At 36.7% G+C, this 22,053-nt stretch overlaps 1 protein-coding gene across 17 annotated transcripts in view; it reads left to right on the forward strand.

Moving 5' to 3' along the window:
• The window catches only part of MCTP1 (multiple C2 and transmembrane domain containing 1), a gene marked incomplete at its 3' end in the record, with an annotated part of 541,466 nt that overhangs the window by 439,767 nt on the left and 79,646 nt on the right, over window positions 1–22,053 (forward strand). For 12 of the 17 annotated variants that reach the window (XM_082620971.1, XM_082620972.1, XM_082620968.1 and 9 more), the window contains one exon: window positions 3,554–3,673. The exons of the other annotated variants lie outside the window; for them this stretch is intronic. In XM_082620971.1, coding sequence (XP_082477097.1) covers window positions 3,554–3,673 — 120 coding nt within the window. The remainder of the gene's footprint in view (window positions 1–3,553; window positions 3,674–22,053) is intronic. 17 annotated transcript variants of the gene reach the window in all.

The following is a 22,053-nucleotide window of genomic DNA, read 5'->3' on the forward strand; positions in this document are numbered from 1 at the left end:
CTACAAAGCTATAGTAACCAAAACAGTATGGTATTGGCATAAAAACAGACACCTAGATTAATGGAACAGATTAGCGAGCCCATAAATAGGCTCATGCACATATGGTCAATTAATTTACAACAAAGTAGGCAAGAAATATCATGCTGTTTCTTTTTTTGACCTTTTGAAATCTTCAATTAAATTTTGAGAAGAAAAATAAATGCTTTTATATTTAGAGTTTATTCAAAGTTCTCTTGTTTGTTTTTTAAAGATATTTTCAAGAGCAAGGGCTCTTTACTTAGTTATCCAAATATTAGATTCTTAAAGAGCACATAATGGGGAAGGAGACTATTTTTCCACTATGAGAATTCATAAAGCTAATGCAATTTCTGTCTTTGTCTCTCTCTTCTATATCTTTTCCCATCCTGTGTTCTGGTGTTCATGTTGTTAGGGCATATTAAGACCATATGTATTCATAAGAAGTGTTCTGTCACTCCTGAGTGCTATATTTTAAGAAAGCTATTGATATACTGATTTGGATGTGGTAAGAGGATGTCCACAATGGAGAAGTGTCCAGAAACCATACCTTGTAACTGGTACTGTAAGCAACTAGTGATGTTGAACCTAGAGAAGAAAAAGACATGATAGGTGGATTGATAACTTGCAGAATTATCATATGAAAAGTTTATTTGGTGCAATACCTGGCCTACAACTAACACTAATACATAAAGGAATGAGAAATTCACTCTGGGTAACACCAGGACTCTTAACACCAATGAGTGGCCATTACAAGGAGGAATATATTTGCTCAATAGGTTAAAAATTGTTACAATTGATGATATTTAGCAATGGAATAATCTGAGTCCCATCCATGAGACCAGAATACACTGAGTCAAGTGAATATCCTTGGAAAAGGCAACTATATAGGAAGGTCTAAGAGGAAAGACGGTTCATGACTGCATAGCCAGAATGGAAAGACAATTTTTCTAGAAGTACTAAGTTACTTCTTCTACCTTATGTGCCTCAGGGAGAAATTCATTAGTGCTATCACAGGTTGTAATTCTGAATACATTTTCCAGATGTCACTTGGTTTTATTTATTTATTTTTTTTTTTCTTTTTTTTTTTTTTTTTATTGCGGTATGCGGGCCTCTCACTGTTGTGGCCTCTCCCGTTGCGGAGCACAGGCTCTGGATGCGCAGGCCCAGTGGCCATGGCTCACGGGCCCAGCCGCTCCGCGGCATATGGGATCCTCCCAGACCGGGGCACGAACCCGTATCCCCTGCATCGGCAGGCGGACTCTCAACCACTGCGCCACCAGGGAGGCCCATCACTTGGTTTTAAATAGTGGCTCTATAGGACTTTTACTAATGCAAATAATTAAGTAGACTTATGTTAAATGACTTGGGAACCCAGTATCCATTTATTCATTAATTCAGCAAACATACATTTATTGAGCACCTACTATGCCCCAAGCACCATTCTATGCTCTGGGGATAGAACAGTGAGCTAAAAGAAAAAAAAAAAAAATCCCTTCTTTTAAAGAGCTTATATTTTAGTGATTGTCAAAATTTTACAAATAAATATGTAAAGAATTAATATGGATTCTAGCAAAAAATAATTTTGTCTTTTATATATGTTGATGTCTATCAAATTTGCCTTAAATCACTTCCTGAATAAAAAATTATATTTTTTAAATACTTTAATAGAATAATCATAGCCATCAGTTATAATTTGTATCATCTTTAAATATATTGCATATATTTCAAAAATTAAACAGAAATGTTTTCCTTTTCTAGAAATCTTTATACTTTTCTGGTGAAAGAGAAGATATGGCTCATGTTCCACGCATTAACATATTTGAGATTTTTCTTATTCAGGAACTTTAATCTATGGTTACCATGTAATTCTGTACAAAATTCATTTCTTGGGTTACTAAACCATTATTTATGCTTTTTGGTGTCCATGTGGGTTATGAATATCAAAGAATTCAGTAAAATATACAGTCTTCAAAATTTAATATCACATTAAAAAAATCCCTGATGGTACAGTAACATCATGAAGTCATTTTAAATATTAGAGAAAGGATGTAAGAGGGGATCAGATCTACAGACCTATGTTGAGAAATGAAAACACTGAGGGAGAGTGATTTTCTAAGGCCCAGAACCAGTCTTCTGGCCCGTGGGCCAGGGGTCCCTCTACCACTCCATACAGGTTCATTTTCTCTGCAATTTGAATAGGCTGTGAGCTTGGCTGAGGTTTGTTAAGAAGGCTGCAAACAGCCCATGCTGCTGTGCCTGATGTGAGTGTTCTTAGGGCACTGCTCCTAACCCTTCTGATCTGTCAAAGGCAGGATGTTTGCATGACCCCAACCAGCTGGCTCAAATTCCCAATTATACTTTGGTTCAGCTAAAGCTTAGCAGGCAGATGACTTTCTAGTTTTCAGTATTAGAATATGTACTACCTGAGGACCTTAGTGAATAAATAGTTAACTTTCTCAATTTTGTAATGTATTGATATCATTTACACAATACTTTTTTTGAGCACTTACTGAGTACCAAGCAGTGTGTTAAATCCTGAACACATTTCAACTATTTACTTGTCACAGCCTCTCAGGTGGATACTGTTATCATCCCCATTTTACAGAAGGGAGGATATATACCATGCCAGAGGTTATAGGACTAGTTAGCACCAAGGGTGGAATCTGGCTCTTAACTACCATCTGACTTAAATTACCTTAATTTGGCAGCAGGGGCCACAGACCCAGAGAATTTAGATGATCTGTGCAGGGTTATAAGAGTCTGGTGGGGAATGGGGATGAGTCACATTTTATAAGCATTGCTGGTTAGTTTGTGATGCAGACGCTCTTAAAACGGTTCCTTCTGCCAGCCTAGGTGAGTTCTTAAACTTGCATTCCTCATACAATTTTAAAAATCATTTATATACTTAGAGAAGTGCATTTAAATTTTTCCTTTGACAAAGTTACTCCATTTTTTTAATAGCTGTTTGATTTCTATGGCAAGGCTGAATTTTTTACACTTGTTAGTAGCAGTTCTATTATTCATAATGTGAAATCTTGGGAGCTCTCTGGTGTAGACTTGGTATTTTCATCTGCCTATTATGCTTGTTACATTGTATTATCCAAGTGAGATTTTTAAAAAGTTTCTGATATTAAATGGTGATTCATCCTTTATCATTAAGGCAGATAGGCCAGTTATTTCTGACAATGTAGTGAAGCTCATTTTGCTGCCTTTCTTTTTTAAAACTTTATTTTGTCCAACCTAACAATAATTTCACTGGAGGAGAAAAATTAAAATTGCCTCATTGACAATGTAGTGATATCAGTTTTTCCTTCATAGAAATTAAACAAAGTAAAAATCTTAGTGACTTTCCAGGGGTCAGTTGTGCTTTTAGAAAAATGCCTAACAAGTTCTCAAGTTTTTGTTTTCAAGACAAATCTTTCTGTTCTGAAGCATTTAATTGTGTGCTTTTTTGAAGTGCAGTATGGATAAGAGAGTCCATTTAATGAAATTCAGAGTTGACTCATCTTTTTCTTCTTCCTTCTCTCTCCTCCAGCTCTTTCTCTTTGTTGTCTGGAACTTTGAGCTCTACATGATACCAATGGTTTTGTTGTTACTATTGACATGGAACTACTTCTTGATAATATCAGGGAAAGATAACAGGCAACGTGATACAGTAAGTCTCTACTTTCTCATTTGCATGTGTTTTTATTCTTATTCCTAGTCTCTCCATCAAGATCAACATTGAATTCGGTTTTGCAAACCAGAAATTCTGTCTGTAAATACTCAAGTTTGGAGGAAAGTTTTATCAGTTCAAAACTAACAACTCTTTGGTCCTAACACAATAGAAAGTATTCACCTATTTCTAGCATTACTCATTTTGGTAGGAACTAAAATTGAGAGCACACCAAAGAATGAGTTATGATTTTTAGGTATAAGTCGGTTATTCCAAATGATTATTTCTTTTATGCTCCTTACTTGTTATTATGTCTTAATGAATCCTGAGTTAACACATAATATCACAAAATTATCTGTGGTCAGACCAAACGACTGTATTTTATTTAAGACAGTTCTCTGTGGTCTGTCATTGGAGGGAAGGAAGACTTGATGGTTGTTGGCCTAGAAAAGTGCATAAAGTACCTTAATTCAGTGTTCATTCACTGAACAATAACAAATACCCTTTTCTGTGTCAGGGGTGTATCAGGATACTGGCTCATGGGTCAAGAGCTTTCATTTAACCTAAGGAAAGTTATATTGCACTCACTTGCCCTCTCTGGCATTTTTGAAGGTTTTTAGAACGTGTGAGACAACCTTTTCTCTCTCATAGAGTTTTAGACTGAGAAGCAGAAGCTAGCCACATTATAATCACGTTTGTTATTCTCCCACCAGTCTTCCTTCCCCTTAGGCTATCTCAGTCACTACACCCCTAGCAAACATACAGCTTGAAAAACTTTCCCATATGTAAATAAATGGGAGGGGAATGTCTTATCCACATAGAACATTTGCAATTTTATAATTCTGTAGACAGCTGTTGAGAATAATTTAAGGGCTTGTCAAACATAAGGATCTCTTTGGTAGCTATTTGTCCTCATCAGATTACACTGATTTTTTTTTTTTTTTTTGCCATTAAGGGCCTCCATTTGATTGATAATCAGGACTTTTGCCAACTATTGTGCCCATAATGATGCAGGAAACAGAGTTATTTGATCATAAGTTTAGTAGTATTATATAATACTTTGTTATAATAGCATCATAATGATTGCACAGACATACCTATGACATAAAAGAATTTTCTTTTTAAATAACTCAAGCAAAATATACTTTAAATGGTTACACAAGCAAAACAGACTTCTTCAAAATAATTTTCTTTATCATCAAAATAAAAGAAAAATCCAGATGCACAACCACCAAGTACCATGGCAAGGTTGCCAACAACACACCACGTTTATTTCCCTATGTTATTTGATATATTTCTGTCTCTCTCATGAGATTATAAATCTGAGGTAGGGAACTGTTCATCTTTGTACTTGCCACTGTCTCTAGCGCGTGTTTTGCAAATTAGAGGCGTTCAAACATGTTTTTGTAAAGTTTATCAAACCAAACATGAGATTGCTATTAGAGGTTTTAATGGTTAGGCAGCATCAACAGACAAGGCGTTGTTATTATTCTTGGCAAGGATTTATGGATATATATTTAACTTGCACACTGAGAGACAAGCCCCAAATGCCATAAGGCTTGGTGTCATGGGGACTAATAGGCACTTTTGTCAATTAATCCAGGATGTTTTCTTTAAGAAGATAGGACTCTCTGAGACAAGTCCTTTTTGTCCCCTTTATTTCCAGGAGGTTGTTGAGAGAGAAGAAAATCTACTTTTTAAAAAAATTTAATTAATTTATTTTTTATACAGCAGGTTCTTATTAGTTATCTATTTTATACATATTAGTGTATATATGTCAATCCCAATCTCCCAATTCATCCCACGAAAATCTACTTTTCATTCAGTTGCCTTGAGACAAATCTGCAAATAAGAATGTTTGCAAAAAAAGTGGTAATTTAGTTTCAGCTTCTTAATCCTATGAGGGGGCTTATCTTCAATATTTAGTCATTGGTTTGAGTATTCTTAGTAAAAAATTCTGAAACTATAGACTTTGCTTGTTATTTTCTTCAGAATATACCTGCCTTGGCTGGAAAGGTCCACTCTTAGAGGAAAAGTAATAATATATTATGTATCCCCTTGTACTTAAAATTCTCTGAGAACTTATATAAGCCTATTGAAAAGTTAACATATTATGTAAATTTTTCTACTGCCCCTTTTCCCCCAAAATATAACTCTGGTATAGTACTTACAAATCCTTCCTTGTGGGCATATCTCTGACTGAATCCCCCTTTTAGCCATGGACAATATTTTATTCCCCAACACAGGCCACTGTGAAACATGCTACAGTCTAACTTTCATGGAATGCCAAGTACACCCCATAACTCCCAGTGATTGCCTTTTATTTGCCCAAAACACACATATCCACATATTCTGTTCTTTCCAGGCACCAGAGCAGCAATCACAACGCTTCATTCAGCTTCTCATTCACTGGCTCAGCTGAGACCTTACGTAACTCTTAAATCCAATTTGTCTAATTATGTGTTTTCTGCCATACCCAGCTGTGCATTTGAAATGGTTGCTCCTTTTGAAAAGAAACCTGGGTTATACTTTGCTGGTTATAGATTGCACACACACACACACACACACACATATATTCACAAGCACATATATGTAAATTAAGAGAAGTGTTTGGAGGGGTTGCTATGCTGTGCCTAACTACTTATCTACTGCGTAGTGGATAGCGCTGGAAGAATGGTACTTTGCCCTAAGTCCTTATTGGTATCCCCAAAACAATGCAGAATTTTTCAGCATGTGTAAAAACTTTAGGGAATCTCTGAAGTGCATTAATCACACCATTGGCTGATTCCAAATCAGGAAACTTTCTGTTTCAGGAAAAACAGGGTGTGGGAGGGCGGTGGATATTCTGTTACACACAAAAAATCATCTGTACATTATTCAGCTGACAAAATTCAATTAGGATGGAAATTATAAAAGAAAAACAAATCAAAACAAACTTCAGGTTTGTGTAGCAAAAGAGAAAAGAAAATAATATTTCCATGACATAAGAAGTTGTAAGAGAAAAGGAAATAAATACTGTAAAAGATAAAAAGTACATAGTTGGGTAAAAATTCTGTCTTCAAAATATTGGTGGATAGTTGAGATTAATACTAAAATAGGAAAGGACTTCTTTGTCTGTTTATTGTTTATTAAGGAGACCATTTCCTTTTTGGAGACTTAAAGATCACAGGAACTGAAACCCCCTACCTTTTCCCCACCATGGTGCCTGTTCTAGTTTAATGAAAAAAATGAGATGTAATCCTTGCCAAGTAAGTTTTGCTGCATATAATGAGCTGAACCCGTTGAGGACAGGATAAGGAAACAGCCGTTCCTGAGTCTAATGCTGTAGACTTAGAGATGCACATGCGAAAGAGGTGTGGTTAGCAATGGTATTTCACCTCTGCTGTTTCTCAGTCAGACTTGTTAAAAATAAGCAATTCTAGATCTAAATCTATCTCTACTTGGACCATGACATTAAAATTTATAGCACAAGAATTGTTAGACTTTTCCAGAGAAAACTATTTAATACAAACTTCATTCAGAAATGTCTGTGGCATGAATGTCATACTTCTCTTGGTTTAAGCCATCACTCCAGAACCAGGGGAAAATCACCCCTGCACTGCCCATTGGGCTTGTACCAACTATCCACATTACAGTTACTAGAAACTGAGATTTTGTAAGAGTAGATGCCAGGAAGTGATCTTTACTTTGGAGTTAAAATTTTTTGAATCCTCATTACACCCTGGGCACTATGTTAAGCACTTTCTTTTATCATGTCATTTAGTTTTCTCCCAGGAGAGAGAAGATGATTGTGTCAGCCCAGCCCATGTGTTGGGGCCTCCTAAATCAGGTTCTCTTCTCTGTGACAAGGAAGGGAACATACGTGGAAGAAGCATGGCTACAAGAGCCCTTCGTTGAGAGAGGGGAAATCAAATCTCAGAGGATGAAAGAAACAGGTTGGCCAAAGAAACCAGAGCTCTATTATACTCTCACTGAGACAGGTATCATCATTACTACTTCACATACAGGGAAACAGGGTAGAGAGGTTAAATAGTTCCAAAGACACACAGTTAGTTAGAAAGTGCCAGAGTGGGTGTTAGGATCTGTCAGCCTTTCTGAAGTTTGCACTCTTTATCACACCACTCAACTACATTTCCTCTTGAGGCTATATTTTGGTCCATCCCAGGCCTCCCTGGGTACCTTTTGAGCACATTTCTCCTTAAAGCTTCAGAATGGTCAGTAGTACTAACTCTATCTTGAAGCAAACAGATTGTTGGAAAACCCTCATATTCCCCACTCCACCCCCATGTCCTCCTCACCTCTCATTCAGGAAAATGGAGCAACTTGAATGTATCAGGTATCCTGCTAAGCCTTTTAGAGACATGGTCTCCTTTAATTCTTCATAATAATTTTTTTAAATTATTATTGGTAACATCTTTATTGGAGTATAATTGCTTTACAGTGGTGTGTTAGTTTCTGCTTTACTTCATAATAATTATATCAAGTAAATGATTCTAAATGGTTTTATCCTCATTTTACAAAAGAGGAAATTCAGAGTCAAAGAGAATGATGAATAACAAACTCCATAGAGTAAGTGGGGCGCAAACCCAGCTCTGCCCTATTATGAAGCCTCAGGGTATTTTTGTGGTACACATTTGGGCATGCCTTTACCAAGGCATCCACTTTTTAAGTGTTTGGAGCCTTACCTGGAATCCCAGGTATCCCCAGATTCCTTCCTGTGAGGTACCTGGTGACCTCTCAAGAATGGGTACTGATCACCTGTTTGATCCCAGGTGACCCCATTCATTTCAAAAAACATTCATGACCAGGAGGACTACCTTCCATCCACCCAGGTGAGCATGGAAGAGTAAATCAAAGCTAAAATCCTTCACATTAGTGAAGAAAATCTTTGAATATCTTTGACATTCAAAAATTCTTCAAGCAGTGCTTTTTAATTACATTCTAAAAGAGCATTCATTTTTACTGTCATGCTATGCCTCCCACTTTACAATCTTAGTTGCCTAATCAATGGAGGCATTAAAAGACTGAAGAGTAGGCTAGATCAATGAAATCATTCTCTGACTCATGATCTCACTGTGATATAAATTGAGCCCAAATCTGTCTGCTAAAATACTTTAGGAAATACTGAAATATTTTGTTAGTTCCCTCACATGGCAAAGCCTTCCATGCTTCTTTTCCCCTTTAGAATAGCACTGACTATATTTGTTGTTGTTGGGACTATTCCACTTAGGCCCAGAACATTGATGTCTAGAAATAAAGCTTGTAAGGAGAGAATTTCCTTTGCCACCATAAATGTTGTTGATTGGACAATTTAGGATCATCCACCAAAGAAACATCTGTTTGTTTGACCTGATTTCCTGTAAATCAAACTCATTTATTATTTTCTCAGCCAGTACTCTCAGTTCCAAAGAAGTTGTCCTGGTGGAATATTTGAATAAGTAGACTATTGAATAAGTGAAATATTCCTAACAGGATCTGGAAAGACTGGCCAAACCTGAGCCGAGAGGAGCGGACTCCATACGAAAAGCACTTCTGGTGCGTGGTCAGACTCTTGGCACTTCAATAAGGGCTTTATCGTTCACAGAAAGTAGCATAGATCAGAGCCTCCTGAGTTTGCATCTCAGTACCAAAAAAGACCATGTACTTGCTCTTAACAGAAGCAGCACTGAGTCATACAGCCTGTAAACACATCTAAAAATTGATGATCACTCTTTTCTTTTTCCTGCTTATTTCAACAAATTTTCTCCAATTTTTAAGAAGGTCACCAGCTTGCAAAAATGTGAGGAGGACCATGAAAAGAACCAGACCTTTATTTTTCCAACACAATCACAAGCATAAAGAGGTAGAAACCAACAGCCAATCAGATGTCAGTAGAAAATTTCATCCCTTGTGACCCTCTCAAATCTGTTCAACCACTTAGATGTGCCAGATTATCACTCAGTCTACAGACTGGTGCCCTGTACACTGATGGCCATCACCTCATCAGGCTCTGGACATACCCCAACAGGATTTCCACATTTTTTCCACTCTTCTCAAGTGCCCCACTCCCACCACCATGCTACATTCCCTCTCTCTCAGGTGACCAAGCCCTTCTGCATTGCAAATTTTCCTCGAGCTCCAACCCCTGAAGCCCTCTGAATTTGTTCCCAGTTTAGGGTTGCCAGATTTCGCAAGGAAAAATACAGATGCCCAGTTAAATTGGGATTTCAGATAAACGACAGGAGATATTTATATAAAAATAATATTCATTATTTATCTAAATTCCAATTTAACTGGATGTCTTGTATTTTTCTGACAACTTTCCCCAAAATCACAGCCTGTATTCTTACCTCAAGACTTGTAGGAAGGTGATATTTCTGAAACAAAATGCTGATTTTTTTCCCTCTGCTACTTTTGTCTTTCTGTAATATCTTTGAGCATGGCCTAGAAGATTCCTCATGTGTATGCCCCACCCAAACCATATAGCTTCAGCTTTATCTCCCCTGTATTCCAGCAGGATTGTTCGTTTGTGTGTTTTTTGGTTTTGAGAATGGAATGTTTAATGAGCAAAAGGTGGAGACAGTGGGCAGAAGGGGGGAGGTACAGAAATGAGCCAGACAGTGCCCCATTCTCTTTTGTCATCTCTTTCACCCAGAAAGCAACCATTCACCACTTGGGAGAGCAGGAAAACAAAGCTCAGAGAGCTTATGCCACTTGCAAAGGCTCACACAGCACGGTGGGACTGGAACCCACTTCCAACTGGTTCCCAGGCCTGTGTTCTCTGCCTCTCCTCCAATGTACCCACTCCACAGGCCCAGGGTGGGCAAAGACTTGGTCCACATAACACAACCGAAAGCAAAGAAGGAAGCAATGATGCTTCTCTCTTTGTATAGATGGGGAAACTGAGGTCTAGGATAAGGCAGTAACCTCTGCACTGGCAGTGAGTTTGTGTGGGTGGTGCTGTGTGGGACAGACGTGGTGACCCAGGGAAGGGCAGTGCAGGCCTGCTCTTGAACTTAGTGGAGGTGCTCGTGCTGCGCCTGGAAGCCACATGGGCACCAGAACAGATGTGCAGCGGGCCATCTGGCACGATGTGTGGCACTGTGCCAGGACAGGTGGCTGGAGCGCTTGAAGTCTTTGCTGCAGGAGCCACACATCGAAGGGGTTGAGGTCAGAAGGCCTGCCCACAAAGAGGTGGGCACACTCCCTTGCGAGGGCCTGGCTCTCCTGGGGCGCCTTGCTCTGGGATGAGCTGCGCCGTGAACTTGGAGGAGACCCTGTGGGTGTTGATGAGCAGATGGGAGCCTAGGCGTGCGCAGGTCAAGGCCCCGCAGTGGAGGAGGAGGTCAAGTAGTGGTCTTCTGCCATGGGGGAAGGGGAGCTTTGAGGGATGGGGTCTTGACATGGTCTTGACAGAGGACCCAGGGTGGCTGGGACAGCTATGGCGGCAGCAGCAGTATCTGGAGCCGAGTGTATTTGTAATTTCCCAAATAGTCAATACACTCTCTCTATAGCTTTTACTCATTTCTTAAAAAAAAATATGTTTGCAAACGTAAGGTGTAGTTCTTGCTTGTCATATATATTTTATTTTTTACGAAAATTGGATCACATTAAAGGTACTGTTAGCATACCTACTTTGAGTTTCCCTCAAATTACTGGAAAACAACATGATTTTTAATGACTGAATAATTTTCACCATATGAATACTTTATTTTTTCTCAATGAAACACTCATTTTAGAAATGTTTGTTGCCAGTATTTATGCCATCTCAAAGAATGCTGCAAAGAAACATCCTAAACAAATCTCTGAGCAGGTCGTCGGTAATGTCTTTTGACAAAGTCCTTGAAGGAGAATTTCTGGGTCAGAGTATATGCATTTTGAATATTTTCGGTAGTCAACACTGATTTGCCACCCGTTAAGGTTATAATATTTTATATATATGTGCCTGGGTAACCACCAATTATCTTCATCATTTCTCCTGGCGAGCCATCTCTGACCTCCTGCCCATTCTCACCCACCCCTACCCCTACGAACCCATCTCTACCATCATATACTCCAAGAGCTTAAGTGAACCCTCCCCTCTCAGTTCCCACATCCCCCTAGCTGTATTATAATGAAAAGCTCACCGGGGGTCTTCTTCACCTGCCCCAGGCTGTTCTAACTGTATCTTCCATCTGTGTATCTAATCCCAGCACAGAACAAGATGTCTCAGATGTAGCAGCACAGTAGTTGCTCAAAAAATGTTTAATGAATGAATACTAAGTATGTTAATCTGATTCTTTTTCCACATCAAAAATTGTCTAATTTTCATTCAACAAAAATGTATTGAAGGTTTGCAGGCACTGTGCTAGCTGTTGTCCAAAGATGATTAAGACCTGGTCCCAGTAAATCTATTATACTTCAATAAAAATAAAAGAAAGGGAGAGAGAGAGAAGAGAAGAGAGAAAAAAAGACCTGGTCCTTGCCCATGAGAGTTTGTGCTCTAGTGAGGGAAACAAACAAGTAAGTGGAATACGTGGGTATAATAGGTGCAGTGATCGAGGTCTATATATGAAATGCAGAGCGTGCGGCCAAAAAACATTTAGATCATCCCAGATACGTGTGCGTGTGCTGCATATATAAAGAAAGAGGGTCTACCTATCTGTGGCCACAGCTCTATTCCACCCTTCCGTCTGTCCCTTCACTCAGTAACTCCATGTTTGCCTTTAATACTTCAGTGTATTGTCTATCTTTTTACTCTATTCTCAAACTGCAGCTCAACTTCAAATGGGAAGATGAGTGTTACCTGTACGTGACATGTCAGTTCACATAGAGGAAGATGTAAAAGGAAAACAGTTCTATTTTTAAAAGTCAATATACTAAAGATCCTCCTGTCTAGAAGGCAGACTTCTTTTGCTATAGATCTATTAGGACTCAGGAGAGATACTTAGAATTTAAAGTTAGTGGTAGTTGCTGCAGAGGACACATAGTTACTCTCATACTGCAGCCCTCACCATCTTCCTGAATCACTCCCACCTTGCTCAGATTCCCCAAAGATACATATGAGAATGTAACAAGGTAAAGAGATACTCTTCATTCCTATAGAGGACTTCTGCCCTAAACCCAGCTCTTTTTCCACCAAATGAATTGTCTTGGCAGCCTTGAAGGAAACCTGAAGATCTTGCCCCCATAAATGGCTGAATTTCTCTTATTTGAACCCCAGTTGATTCCTGGATCCCCAGGAACTCATTGGAAAACCAACTTCCTAAACTCTCCTCAAAGTCTCCCATGGATCCAAAGTATTCACCATCTCAATGGTTTTCCAAAGTGTCCAACCCAAGCATCTACCCATTTGTCAACCAAATGGTTTTATTATTTCTGTTCCCTTTCCAAAAGGTCTGCCTCCACACTTTTGTCATTTCTTTCGTTGAAGAGTGGGACTTAGGTGAGGAGAAAAAGGATATCCACGGTTTGGGTCTCACTTCTCAGGGGGGATGTGTTTTCCCACCTATTTCTAGTGATGTTCTGTTGGTTCTTCCTAAATGATTTTACACCCTCCTCTTGGTAGATAGCCAAAACTCCTTGACACATTATGGTGAGGGAGATAGCATGTAGGACCAACAGAAGCACCTTCTGGCCGACTCATGATCCCAGGACTAGTTTGCATCATGCCCCGGGTGGTGGGGTTGTTTTAGCTGAAGGTTTCATACAATATTTGTGGAGACTTACTGTCCCTAGTCCAGAAAGGGGACAAGAAATGGCAAGACTTCAATGAACAAACTAAAAATAGAAACCAAGTGATATGTCTTTATCTCCTTGTGGAAAAAGTTTATAAATCAGAACCATTGTTGGGAATCCAATAAACCTGAGAGTTTTGTATTCATTTTTTTTTAGTGTTCCATGAGTTAAATTTATTAAGAGCATGTAATTTTAAAGCCTTTCTATACATGGAACTGGAGTAGTATGTGCAGGTAACCAAACTAAAATTTGCCTTCAAGGGCATTTTCTTTCATGTGTTATTGAATTTATTTCATCATTCAAGAAAAAGAAAATAGTCATGATACCATATCACTTATTTTTAAAACAATAACAATATTCTGGTAACATGCTTAAATGAGAGACAGTTCACCCAAACAAAGTTTCCAGATATGTTACACTCCCATGGGCAACAGCAGAAACATGTTAAAAATGAGTGTTGCCACTACCACTTTACAGTTGGTAGAGGTTAAGAGTCCAAACTTTGAAATTACAAAGACCTGGCATTATATTTCAGACCTTCTACGTATGAATTTGTTCATTTCCCTAAGCCTCAGTTTCCTCACCAGTAAAATGGGGATAATACCTACCTTTGTTGAGGTCTTGTGAGGATTAAAGAGACAGCACACTGTGTTAAGCATATAGTGAGTGCTCAATAAATGATAATTAGGCACCTGATTATGTATAAAACAGGGCAAACCAGTGGGGGTGAAATGGATGTTTAAACATAGTAGAAGTAACCACCTCTCTTAAACAGTTCACTTATAAGAACTATTGAAGAGAGTGGTTTTCCATGGCCATTAGTCCTTCTTCGATTTGAACTTGTGGACAAAGATAGTAAAATTGCCACAGAAAGATTTCCTGTGTCTGTAATCCCCCTGCTATATATATGGAAGTCCCACAAAATGAAAACTACATTTTTATCAACAAAAAAAGCTGACAAAGAAATTTGAACAATCCTCTACAGATTAAAGCTTCTTGAAAACTGAAATTTATAGAAATACCAAAAATGTATGCCATTTTACAGATCATATCCATAGATATTTGGAAGAAACATTTTTCTTGATTATCGTAATACAAATCTCCACCAGGCACAGGGCATAAAGACAAAGGCCAGCAGCACCATGAGCAGAGAACAGGGCATTTCCTTCCCTGCAACCATCACTGAGTCCATAGCAAAATACTCTTTCCTAACAGCTTCACTCTGGATGTTGACTAAGAGAAGGAGAAAGGTAAACCTACTAGCATGCCAGGCCTGAGCACAGGGACTAATTTTAATAAATCAGAATAGAACATAAAAATGTCAACTTAATCAAGCATTTAAATTTTATTAATCAAGCCTAATTTTTATGAGTGCAAATAATCACTGAAGCTGGACAAATTTGTTCTCGATTGCATCAGAAACATAATTTTAATATTTAATGGACTGATGAATTTAAATGGAGAATTATCTTTATGAAACATGCTCCTCATAATTTGCCATTAAATGAGAAATTTTTTAAAAATCAACATAAATCTTACATAAAGGTTATTTAACTAAACGTTGGAACTATAAATATTATAAATACATTATGCACTAATTTAGAAATCACACAGTACACTACATAAAGCTGAAATGATAAGTGGACCAGGCAAGCTTTTCCTAGAATATAGAGCTCTTGTGTTATATTGTGGGAAGCTCATGATAAAATGGATACAGAGGTTTTGTGTGAGGTTTCCTGAACATCCTTTTCATGCAGGCCTTTGTGCAACAATTCACCATTCACCACACACATTCTTTCCCGTTCCAATGTAGGTCTAAACCCACATAGGCTGTCTTTTGGGAGGTGATTATTCTTTACAGAAAAGGTAAAAAATATTTTATCATTATTATTTATAGAAAAGAAATACAAGGAAAAAACTGAAGTTTTCTATGATTTTTTGACATTCAAAATCTGCTCCATTTTTAAAGTTAGACTTTCTGACATAATGTTCTCAGGCCTCAAAATATTCTAGGCACAAGGGAAAAAAAAGAAGAAGAAAAATCAAATTAGCATCAGAATATTTTTCTCTTCAAATGTCCACCTATTCTTCTCACCCCCTCTACTACTCCCAATTACATTGCTTAAAATAGGCAGTAGCAGTGAATTTTTGTAAAAAGTAAATCAAACCTAACAGAGCAATATGGTTCAAAAGTTTGCTCATATTAATCTCCAAGATTAATGGTTTTTTGTTTTCAAATTCTATTCTTTAAAGGTACCTAATCTTCCCGAAGTGTAGCATTTACCTTTATTATATCTGCTAAACTATACATTTACCTGAAAAGAACTTCTTGCCTATTGCTCCCAAACATATCTGATGGGGTTAGAGTGAAGAACATTTCTGAGAAGACTGGAAAAGACTGGAGATCATAGCAGCTCCCTCCCCCTGCTTTGCAGAAAATGTTTTAAATAGATAATGTGGACTCTTTATTAGACACTTTAAAAAAATTCCTAAGGTTGTTTTTAAAACCTGAGACATTTTAAATTGTGCCCTTTTTGTTACAAATTTGTGCTTCTGGAATGGAAACTTGGTTTTATAGAGAGAGGGTAAAGCATATAATTTTCTTTTTTATTTGAAATCTGTTTATTATTAATGAACAAAAATGTTTTGCTTTGAAAATATTAAATTTTATAAAATAGATTAGTGGTAAGTCTAGTTATCTTTCAATTTCATTTGCAAAGCACATTAAACAATTCAATTTTTTGGCCTTTTGTATAATTTTTAACCCGAAAAGTAACATTGCTTCAAGAAAGCATTAGTTTTTAAAAAGCACATTGCAAGTTAATAGTTGACCTATTTTTTCCCTGCTCAATCAAATTAACATGCAATATTGTAAAGACGCCAAGATTAGAATTTTCCCTACAAGCGAAAATACAATACATTATGAAGCCTTTAGATGGAGACATAGTTCAAATAAACACTAGAATTCTGTTCACAGTGCTTTGTTTAAGTATAAAAATGAACATTTAAGAATACTGAGAAGGAAATATGAAAAGAAATTCATTTAAGATGCTTATACTGATTACAGAATTTATATTGTATTTAGCCTTTCTTAATGGAAGGGTTTTTCTGCATATTAAGCTGACAAAGACTAAAAGGTTACATACTCTTGGCCAGTAAAGTAAATTTACTGTCCTTGCACCTTACAGCAAAGCATATTATACTGCAAATAAGAATGCTGTTGTTGGTGATGCAGAATTCAGGCCGTATGTAATCAGTGGCATGCATCAAAAGTCATCTGATAGCCACATTAAAGCCACGTTTCCTATTAAGAATCAGACTAAATTATAACATGGCACTTCCCAGAATGAGCCGAGGAAACGCATTCTTCAAGAAGAAATAATTGTATTTGAGTGTCTCTGTAAAAATCCGGAAGTCTTTTAGCAGTAAGTAATAATGCTTTTCTTTTTAGTCTGCCTTCTTTTGTATTGCAATACATTCAGCTTCACTGGCAAGCCTATCACACTAATTATTATTACATCTAGTGGTTCAGTTGTCCTGATGACTACTGTAGCTGAAATACTCCAAGGTCAAATTCTTAATAGCGTGAATCAAACTAAGCAGCCATCATACATGCAGTTGTTTTTGAGATAGACTAAACAGTGTATTCCAGACCTGTTTATGGGTTTTATTATTCTTTCAGATGTGGAGTAAACTATACGTACAGGTTAATTGCACCATTCATTTTGCAAAAGTTCCTTCTCAAAAATCTTGAGAGGTGCAGGTGTCCTGTGGTGAAAATGACAGCACAGGCGCACCTATAATGATCTTATTGACCGCAAAAGTCTTCAGCCCAACCTCCAGTGCTTTTAAGTGATCCGAAATAATCTGAGTGGTTGGTTATATGCATATTCTCAATTCATAGACTTTCAATAATTTCATATGATACTTGCACATGTAATACATCCATTGGCACACAAATGCCTGTTCTGCTTGGTTTATGTACACATAAAATAGTATAAATGAACTCCAGACCATGTTGAAGCAAACTGCTCTACCCAAATTCCTCCATATCTCTAGAGTGGAAATAAGCATTTAGTTTGTAATGTATCCAAATATAAGCATCTGTACACATTTGGATGTTCTATGAATATAACATTAAATATGAAACTTCTTTCTTTTGTGACAGTTTTCTTTCTTTAATTTTTTAACATTGCAGTTGCACATCTGGACAGCAGTGATTTCTTCTTTAATTTAAATGTGTTGCTTTTTTATAGACCGTTTTGAGTAAAGCAATTTGAATTGTGCAACTATTCATTCTGAACATAGACAAACATCCATTTAATTCAAAGATTATTTCTGAGGGAAAAAGTAAACATATAAAAGAAACTGGTTTGTGTCAGCTTTGGCTTTCCAGGGTTTTTGGCTTTGTGGTACTCAATACTTATCTTACAAAGGTAACATAACCAAGATTTTTCCTTTTTTGTTTAAAGAGATATAAATAAGTGGAAGGCTTTAGCCCTGGGAAAATCATAATACAAAGTGTAGGAATTATTCATGGAACTTTTAACCCCCTTTTGTCATTTTAGCTTTCAAAAATGCACCCTAAATTAGTATTAAAAAGCAGGACTTAGTATCCACTGTCCCGTGATGATTTTAATAGTGAAGTTTACCCGAATCTACTTTTCCTCATCCTTTTATTGTTTTGGACTGCCTTTTCTGCATCCTGCTGGTCCCCTCCCTTATACATCTTTGTCTAGTGGAGTAATTCTAAACATATTGTCATATTTTTGTTCAGATTACCAGCATCATTTTTAACATTTTCAGCCAAATAAAATTTTATTTCCTTGCAAATCATAAAGCATTTAGTTGTGTCAAATTATAATTAAAAGTCATAATATTAATAGACCTCCTATACAACTGTATAAAACATACAGATTCTTCAGATGCAGTTTTGCTCCATTTTGAAAATGGATTTTTAAAATATACAGCTACATATTATATTGTATATGTTAATGACAAATGTTCAGCAAATGTGGACTATGAAAGAAGAAATATTATGCTTCTAAAAATAGTGTTATCTGCTTATTCTTTGGCTATAATGTAGCTGGAACACTGCATTTGGGGCTGTCTACGTGTGTTTTTTAAAATGTCATCTTTATTAGTATTACATTCTAGGAATAGTACCAAGAATCAGTTTCTTTCAAGACCTTCCTCCAGTGTGTGGCATATAAGTCTGTGACGGGCGACATTACAGAAGGTCATGTCACTTTTAACTGCTTGCATTACATCTTTCTGATTTCCCTAGTGCCCTTCCTTTGTTTGATTAATACTACTTGCTTTCAAGCAAGGTATCAGGAAGCATAATTTGGAAAAAGAATTCTAGGGCCAATCTGAGATATTCCCCCTTATGAAAAGAGGAAAAAACCCAACTTTGTAAAAATGTATCTTTTCTAACACATTCATTTTTGTCACTCTTCATTTTTTTCTTTCTCAAGGAAATCCTACAGATGCGTTGTTATTAAATTATTGCTGACAAATGTTTGGGCAACTTGACTTTGTATACTTGAAAACAAAACTATGTAGCCTTTATTTGGTTTTATTTGAAGAGGAAAGTGCTGGAATTTGAGACTGGGACTCCTTTATTTTATTTGTTTCCTTAGTTAAGTGTTAAACTCCAGCACTCTTTCTAAATAGTAGGTGTTACTTGAGTTCTCTGGGAAAGGTTGCAATTTTGTGCAATCCTTAAATGCACTTCAGTGATATATACAGTTTGTTTTTAAAAGCTCAGTTTGCAGTTTCTGTATTCATTGCATTTGTCCAGGGCTTATGTCTTAGAGCACAGCCCAGCTTCTGAGACACTGTTGCCTTTAAAGCCATCCATTTCATTGGACCCTTCAAGCCTGAAAATTAGTTGTGAAACCATTATCATTTTAATTATCCACCACTTTACCTGTGCCCCTTTATATGTTCCTTAGTGTCAATGAAACAACCAGAATTGTGTATGTCATTCAGAACCCTGAATATTTTGCCCAGGAAAAAATATATATATCATTTAATTTCCAAAATTTAAGGTTTAAATATTATTAAATTGATGTTATTTCTACTTTTATTAGTAGCTCACATTTTTTAGTACTTCGGTACAGGAACTGTGCTGAACACTTTAAACACATTGTCTCATTGGATCCCTAATCAACACTGTGGGGAAGGTGCTATTATCATCTCCATTTTCCAAGGCACCTTAAGCTTCATCTGAGCAAACCATAACAGTGGGATACATTCTGAAGCAGCTTAAAGGCATCACTAGGAAACCACCTGTATTATAAATCCTCACTTGTAGATGTTTATGTTGTAACGTTAAAAAGTCACTGGAGGAGGGGAAAAGCCCTCACTCGGGTGCTACAACACAACACAAAGGCCTCTCGCTAACACAACACTTTTCTGCCAAATGTAAAAGCAAATAGTTGTGTTTGGGTGATTCTGGCTGCGCATTTGTGGGGCAATTGTGCATAGCCAATTACCCACTTGTGCAGGGTGGGAACAGTTTGGGTTGTGCAAATGAAGAGCCTGATTCTGTAGACCTCTTGAGTCCTTCTTGAACATAGGATCTGCAACTGATTTGTGAAATGCATAAATTAACTTCTTGGTTTTTTTATGGTTCAATAATATTTTGAATCTTTGAAAATTAACTTAAAGATAGTGGAGATCTCCAAATCTTAATGTAACAGTTAAATATCCTTGCTTTCTATTGCCAGGCAAATCTTTGAACACAGTTTGAATATTTGCTTTTATTCATCTGCATCATTGATTAGGTATAAGTCTTTGCAGGTGAGCTAGTTGAGTTCTGTGAGATAAATGATAGGCCCTCTACCAAAATGCATGTTCAAAGATTTGAAGCATAGATGAGGTTTTCTTCTGTTCAGTCTGTCAACAAATATTTCTTGAATACTTATTATGAACTGCTAGGCACAATCTGACACCATTCTGCCTTCCTTGCACTGTAGTACGATGGTAAGTACTGAAGAGGAGAGATACATAATACATTCTTAACAATAACCACCTAAAATATTGTTTAATTTTTATGTATAAGAATAAAAGTATAATATTCATTTCATTTTCCATATTTGATATATGACTCTACATGAGTAATTTTAGGAAAAAATTACTTAGTCTAATATATATCAAATAATCATATTGTATACCTGAAATATATATAATTTTTATTTTTTAAAGATAGATAATGACAACCTTAAAATATTACTTAATATAAATCTAAAATTTATAACACCATTTTATAAGAGATACAAAAGTATAATCATTAAAAAAATCACGTGAGAGGTCAATCATTTTTTTGTTTTCCTTTTCCTTTTTTCCCTTTTTTTTTTTTTTTTTTTGGTTTTAGAACTGGGCAGGGTTTCAGAGCTGGCTGTGCTATCCCATAATCTGGGTCTGAGTTCTAGTTTAGCTACTTGCTGTGTTAGGTGAATTCTTTTGATGCAACACAATGTACTGAAATATTGTGACTGCCTCTCCTATTTCAACCTCCATCACAAAGGTCCCAGTTTGGAATAGTCTGGCATACAGCACCTCAATTATACATTGTCACTATTGTTGTCTATATATTTATGATATGCATGCTTCAAATTTTCAGGAAGTTAAAAGTCAACATGAAAGGCTATCTGATAGCCCCCACTTAAATTCTATTGGATTACAAGCCTCTTGTGGGTTTACATGACTATAGATGAAGTATATGTGTGTTATTCATCTTTCTATTCCCACAGTCCCTAGTACTGTGTGCCTTGGACAAGGGCATTTGTAATAAATGCTTATGGAGTGTCTGAGTATAGTTAGAATGTCAAGAGTCCTTCTTTCCTGCTGAGGCTGAACTACTTAATATGTCCCCCAAATCAGTGTAAACTCTAACCTGATACTGGAAACAGAACATTGCGCTACTCTGATTCTTTTGAAATGCTGAGTGTCCAAGTGAAAGACCACCAGATTCTACCACTTAATAGAGGATTTAAAGTATGACATTAAATTAAGAACAATTTCCCAGTTTGTCAGATGCTTTTAGTTATATATCAGTTCATGAGAACTAGAAGTTTGTGTTTGGGTTCTTCTTTTAAATCCGTTAATGCTTTTAGAAACTTTGAGAAAGATTATTAGGATAACTGAGTGTCCTGACATATTATCTCAGTTTATGTAACTCTTTGTTTAGTAAGTCTTAGTTCCTGAAGTTTTCATTCATAGCATATTCCTGTCTCTATCCTAAAGCCACATGAAAGAAGAGCTAGCTATCTCTGTCTTCTAAAGTTAGGAGCTTTGGGAGAAAGGTTTAAAAATATTTGATAACCATGATTCTGTCCAGTTTATTCAGAGATAAAGATACTGGATAAAAAAAATAGAAGCACCACAAGAAATTATATCAAATGGCGTAAATACAGTTATAAGTTAGCACTTACCTGAATAAGAGCTCCCCCCAGAGTTTTTAAATTTTTGGATTCCATGGAGTGTGTGTGTATAAAAACATGATAAAACACCTGAAATGGGGTGGGGTCTCATTTGTAATGCCTGTAGTTATATATTGATCCAGGCAAGGGGAAATTATTTGGCAAATCCAAAATGACTATACCGTTCTGCTGAAGTAGGTAAACCAGGAGCCATTAAAAAATACATGCGTGCATATCTATCTACATGGTTATATA

This window comes from Mesoplodon mirus (genome assembly GCF_964341445.2).
Source record: "Mesoplodon mirus genome assembly, chromosome: 5".
Lineage (NCBI taxonomy): Eukaryota > Metazoa > Chordata > Mammalia > Artiodactyla > Ziphiidae > Mesoplodon > Mesoplodon mirus.